This window comes from Montipora capricornis, chromosome 1, assembly GCF_036669925.1.
Source record: "Montipora capricornis isolate CH-2021 chromosome 1, ASM3666992v2, whole genome shotgun sequence".
Lineage (NCBI taxonomy): Eukaryota > Metazoa > Cnidaria > Anthozoa > Scleractinia > Acroporidae > Montipora > Montipora capricornis.
Window position 1 is genome coordinate 26,499,261 of NC_090883.1, and position 6,185 is coordinate 26,505,445.

The 6,185-nt window shown below is 40.6% G+C and overlaps 1 protein-coding gene across 2 annotated transcripts in view; it reads left to right on the forward strand.

Annotated features, from left to right (window-relative positions):
• Positions 1-4,648, forward strand: part of LOC138037275 (aminopeptidase NAALADL1-like) — a 13,139-nt gene extending 8,491 nt beyond the window's left edge. For both annotated transcript variants that reach the window (XM_068883242.1, XM_068883248.1), the window contains exons 4-5: positions 801-1,092; positions 2,566-4,648. In XM_068883242.1, the coding sequence (XP_068739343.1) occupies positions 801-1,092; positions 2,566-3,830 (1,557 nt within the window). In that variant the 3' untranslated portion in view covers positions 3,831-4,648. The remainder of the gene's footprint in view (positions 1-800; positions 1,093-2,565) is intronic.
• Positions 4,649-6,185: the final 1,537 nt, after the last annotated feature.

Sequence of the window (6,185 nt, forward strand, 5' to 3'; positions counted from 1 at the left end):
ACTCATGCAGTTGGAAAAAATCCCTAGAAAAACGAAAGCAGGAACTCGAACCCGCGGGATTGCGCTCCACCATCAACTTAGCTATCATGTGAATTTGTTGATTATCATTTAATTGCAACTTTGCAATCGTAAGAGAGGTGAATGGAAGAGAGGTTTAGTAAGTTAGTAAGTTTAAGGCCTGGTGAATTAGTGAATTGATGAAATCATTCTATCATAACGTGAAATCATGCTTTCCTTATTTGGCTTTGCTTATTACTGCTTGTAGCCTCGTTTCCAGACATCCTGGGAACGAGGTTGCACTGATTGATCTATTCATCCCGAAAGAAAACGTTCCGCTTCGATCTCAATAGCCGGTTAGTTTTTTCTCATTTGCATTACGATGTAATCCTGAACGTGGATGCTGCGTAGCCCAAAATTGCCTCACATACATGCTAGATTATATTGTACATGTAATGCAAATGAGAAAAACTTAACCGTGAAAAGGGCTACATCATAGTTAATGCATGGAGATGGTTATGAAACTGGACGAGTTCCTTTGTTTCATGCTTTTGTCCGTATTTTTGGCCTTGACCATGCACAAAACACGCCTTTTTACGAGAAGATAACCAATCAAAGCCTTCAGTTAAATTGTGCGCAACTAATTTTTCGAGCCCGTTGGAAGCGAAAACATAAGATTGTGCAGGGTCACGGTCAATTCAACATCGATTGAAACAACATTGTTCTCGCTTTTGAAAGTTATAAGGTTTCACAACCAGTCCCTCGATTAACTATGGCTACATGTATTGCGTTTCGTTGGCTAGGTGATAACCGCCGAGCGTCGGGGAGCTGTGGGTGCGCTGTTATACGTAGATCCCAATGTCGTGGCTCAGGAAGGATACGCTAGTAAGGACACTTATCCTGAAACAGTATGGATGTCAAAAGATGCTGTATTTTCCAGAGCACTTAATGTGCATTACGGTGACCAGTTAACACCAAATTTGCCTTCCATTCCCGGAATGTATCGCAGACCTAGAAATGAATCTTCCCTGCCCAGTATTCCAGCTCAACCAATCTCTTACGGAGATGCTTTGCATCTCTTTAGTCTTCTCAAAGGTAGGTTATTTCCTTAATTTGCCCGTGAGGCTCCTATTATAGCTTTCGTCCTTCCCTTATCAGCTAACATGCATGTTTACTAATCTTGCATATATTATATATCCTTTATGTTTCCTTTTTATTTTTTATTCTTCAATCTTTTATGTTATGTTTAAAAAACGAGCAGCAGTGTTTTATCGAAAAAACGTCGATTGTTTTTAGACCCGATAAAACATGTGCTCCGAGTGTTTTTAACGGCTTCAAAAACATTTCACAAAGAGGGTGTTTCCCGGGATTCCGAACAAAAGTTAAAAAAGTGAGGGGAATATATTCGCATACAAAAAAAACAATCTTGGCCTCATTACTATTCTTTATATAGAGAATTCTAATGAAGAGTGTTTTTTGGGCTTAAAGCCTTTATGTCTTGTAGGCTCATGGGTTATTAATGAATTTTTGAAATTCGTGACTTTATTGTATCGTATTTTACTATTATGTTTGCCATTACTGTATCTTTGTTCAAGTAAAAGAGCTTTAGAAGTTTCCCATGGGAGCGATTAAAAACACGACCTCTTTCTTGCTCAGAAGCGCAAAGGGTTAGCTCTAGCCAAACGTCTTGGCCGATTTAAGATTAACTGAGGAAAAAGAGATTACGATTAACTTTGAAATATTAAACGCATAGAAATTTGTTTCTCTAGCCTTTGGCCCGTTCAGCAAAAAAAAAAAAAAAAAAAAAACAGAAGAATTTACTGATTTGGGATACTTGTTCATGGCCTTAAAGTGCCCATAACCCCAAAATATTTTTTTCGCTAAAATGAATCTTTGCACCTGTTCGAAACGCATCGCGGCTATTTTTTCCTTTTTCTAACAAATCCTGCTATTTTAGAGGCTTCGAAAGTTGCGAAAATCCAAGCATTTTTTGTTCACGACCGAGTTAAAAGGGGAGTGGGTCTATTCCTGTTTTTACGTCACAAAGTGATTTACATTGCATTAACTCTTTGTAAAAATGCATCCAAATTAGATTGTGACGTGAAAACAGGAATAGACCCACTCCGCTTCTGACTCGACCGTGAACAAAAGATGCTTGGATTTTTGCAAAAGAAAAAGAAAAAGAGAGCTGGATCGAGGAGCTAATGACGTCAAAGGATCACTAGTTTAAGAATGCAGAGCATGTGCACGCCGCAGAAAATTCAAGTAACATGTAGGTGTCTATTTGAAATCAAGGCTTAAAACGTTGGTCGCTTAGTGTTTAGTTAACATTGTTTTGAAATTCAAAGAAAAATAAGAATTGATTTTTGGTCACAGGGGCACTGTGAACGACTATCTTTGTTTATGTATACATTATGGAGTTCTATATAACCTGGAAACGTTATTGGTTAGTAGCCTTTGAACAAGGATTTGGCAAAGTAAAGGGGACATGTGACTTCTTGTTTCTCATTTTCTGACCAGGGTGCAACAGAGTAACATTTCCCCCACCCTCTACTTTTTTCCCTCTAGGAGAAGAGGTGCCTTCTACTTGGCGTGGTGATCTCAAGGTCACGTACAGATTCGGCCCAGGCTTCAGCAAGCCTAATACAACCTTGCGATTGCGGGTGAATAACAAGCTGGTCGTGAAATCAATATATAACGTTATCGGTACCATCAAAGGTCACGCTGAACCCGATCGCTATGTGCTGCTTGGGAATCATCGAGATGCAGAATTTTTTGGTGCGGTGGATGCGTCCAGTGGCACTGCGACTTTGATGGAAATATCCCGGATCCTTGGAAAGCGTAAAAGTGACGGCTGGCGACCGCGACGGACGGTCAAGTTCTGCAGCTGGGGTGCTGAAGAGTTCGGCTTGATCGGTTCAGTTGAATGGGTTCAAGAAAACGCAAAGCTGTTGTCTAACCGAGCAGTGGTTTACTTGAATACTGATGTAGCTGTTGGTGTAAACTACGTTGTGATTGCACAGACTTGCCCAATGATAGAGAACGCTGTTTTTTGTAGAGCTAAGAAGGTGAAGGATCCAAGTAAGTCTAGCGTCTACGATACAATGAAGAGCAGATTTCCTTCAAGGAGGAACAAAGGTGAGCCTGGAACCATTCCCTATATGTATTTCAGCGACTATTTACCATTTTACATGAGTATTGGGATACCCTCTGTAGACTTCTCTTATTTTCATGGACATGATGATCAATACAGATTGTATCCAGTTTACCACACCCAAGAAGATAGCTTTTATTGGATGGAAACATTCATCGATCCGAAGTTTGAATACCACGCCACCATGACAAAATTGGTCGGCGGATTGCTTCTGGATTTCAGCGAAGCGCTTGTCTTGCCGTATGATGTGGTTCGTTATGCAAAAGCAGTAAGTGCTTCGTTTGAATTTCTCGAGAAAGAGCTTCTGAATGCCAACAACAATATTCAAACCCAGCATGTTAAAAGTGCTATCCGAGAGTTTACAAATGCCAGCAATCTTTTTCAAGCCACCAAAGAAGAATTAAATGGAAATGGAAGCGAGCTCATTCTACGGGCCATAAACGATCAACTTGTCCAGGTAGAAAAAGCGTTTATTACTCCTTACCTCAACGTCAGTGACCCAATGTATAAGCATGTTTTCTCCAGGAATTATTACGGGCTCTGGTTTCCCGGAGTTACAAGAGCAATGCAGAATGCAGTGAAAACCAACGAATTCAGCGAAGTCAAGATACAACTCTCTCTGGTCGAAGAAGCACTCTTGTCTGCAGCTGATATCCTTAAGCCTTTAATTTGTAAATAAGAGGATAATTTTAAAGTCCAAACATCTTGTGACTTCCAAGACTTTTCAAGATTAGACTGGCTTTAGTAGGAGCGTCCGGCCATAAAGAGTTGAAAGTCGTTGTGCTGGGAAAGCTACGAAGACCTATTAACCAGGGGTTTCGATACCATTAGAATTTACCATTAGTGACTGGCGATGGTAGAATAGGCGGCTTGAGCCAACTGGAGAGCGAACGGTCTTCTCTTTTATCAGGTTCTTCTCCGATGTTGATAAAATTGAGTAACTCGGAAGTAGCTGGTATACTTGATAAACATACGCCACCAAAGTATTGTGTCGTTGTACTATTCCCCTGCCTTTCTACGGTTTCGCGAGAAGAATTAAACGTGAGGGAAAGAACCCATAGTCGACTTAAAGGAGATGGTGGAGAACTAGATCATCAAATGATTGTCTTCAATTTATTAAGCAAGACCGAGTCGTAAATCAGCTTATTCTGCTCTCAGACTTACTGATAACTGCCTTGATTTGAAGCGGCTCAGTAAGATGCTCTTCTTTCGTAGCAAACATTGCAGAACAGATTTCCTGCTCTAATACACAAATGTTCACTGGCAAACATACGTGTTCGCTCTTGCAAGCTGACGTTCTTCTCCTCGTTCTTTCCGCGTTTTTTTATATTTTCCTTCTATTAAAGTTAGACCGCTCCTTTGAAATTGAAGCAAACTGGTTTTGGCTGTCACTTAAGAAGGGGGTAGTAGTCTAGTAACTAGGAAAAATTGACTATGTTCACTATAAAAAAAAAATTAAAGTCTGCTTACGAGCCTGTAGCCCGTAGCATGCAGCGACTGGAGTATTTCTTCTTCCCCCTGGATGGGATGCTAGTCCAAAGCAGGGCTACCCCCAACGCTAGCATTAAATTCGCCGGTACCCATTAATACACCTGGGTGGAGAGAGGCACCGTGAGAATAAAGTGTCTTGCCCAAGAACACAATACAATGTCCCCGGCCAGGACCCGAACCCGGACCACTCGATCCGGAGTCGAACGCACTAACCATGAGGCCACCGCGCCCCCTCCCATAATGCAATACGTTTGGGGGAGGGGTATTAACATAAAAACAATACAAGTTTTTTACTCTTGGGACTGTAGCAATCATGCTTAAGTGAACTGAATATCCATTGTTTTAATCCAAATACCCCTTCCCCCAAATGAACTGGGATTATGGGATTGGTGAAAAAAGCGAATGGGAAAGAAATACTTCCCATAGTGCCCAGTCCCAGCGCTACCGAATAATGTAAAAATGAAAAACTCCCCTAAGTATGCTCGATCAACGCTTTGTTGGAAAATTATGCTTGTTTTCTCTAATTTAAAAATTATCACAAGAGTTACTCCTGATCACTGTGAAATGTTGCGTGATTTTTGGCGTTACATATGGTCCCATTTTCCCTGATGGTTGTAAAATAAAACCCGCTTACATTACATTTTCCAGCCAAAAAATGAAATTGGAGACATTTCAAAGGATAAAATTTCAAGTCTTGAAGTTTCCGAAAAGATCAGAATATAGGGTGATTTAAGGCTGAAATATTTACCATCAGAAATAAATATAATGACTATTACATTTATACAATGAAAGAAATGGATATTTGAAGTGCGGGTTATGTACGAAAAAAAAGGAAAGGAACTTTATTTAAGTTTCTAATCTTCTAGCGCTGGAGCATTAATTGGGGGACATTGAAAGTAACAAATTAACGCAAATTAAATCAAAATTTGGTTTTTGAGGAGAGGCCAGGGGAAAACCGGAGTACCCGGGGAAAATAAATCCCTGTGCAGAGTAGAGAGCCAACATATGACGCCGGATCTGGAAATCGAAAACCCGGGCCACATTGGTGGGAAGCGAGTGCTCTCACCACTGCCCGGTCCCTGCACCCCGAAAGATACGAAAGATCTGGATAATTCTCTCATATACACCTGAAAAAACGGAAACACTTGAGCCCAATAAATTGGCCTGCTCCCAACTGAGTGGCTTCATGGCTCAGTTGGCAGAGCACATTGCACCGGCATCTCAGTGGTCATAGGTTCGTATGCTGTTGAAGCTGCCTGAATTCTTTAGGTTTTTGTAAGAGACAATTGCTTAAGGTGCTACTATGACCAAAAGTCAATTTTACTTTTTCTTTGTATTTCAAAACTATGTTAACTGAACACTAAGTGACCGACGTTTTAGGTCCTCATTTCAAAAAGACACCAATTTATTTTAGACTGAAATTTTTCTTATTAATGGTCCGCCATTACTAGCTTTAAAATCTCGAGAGAGCTGGATCGAGGATAAGATGACGTCAAAGACTCACTAGTTTAAAAACTCAATGTGTGTGCACGCGTCTACATTA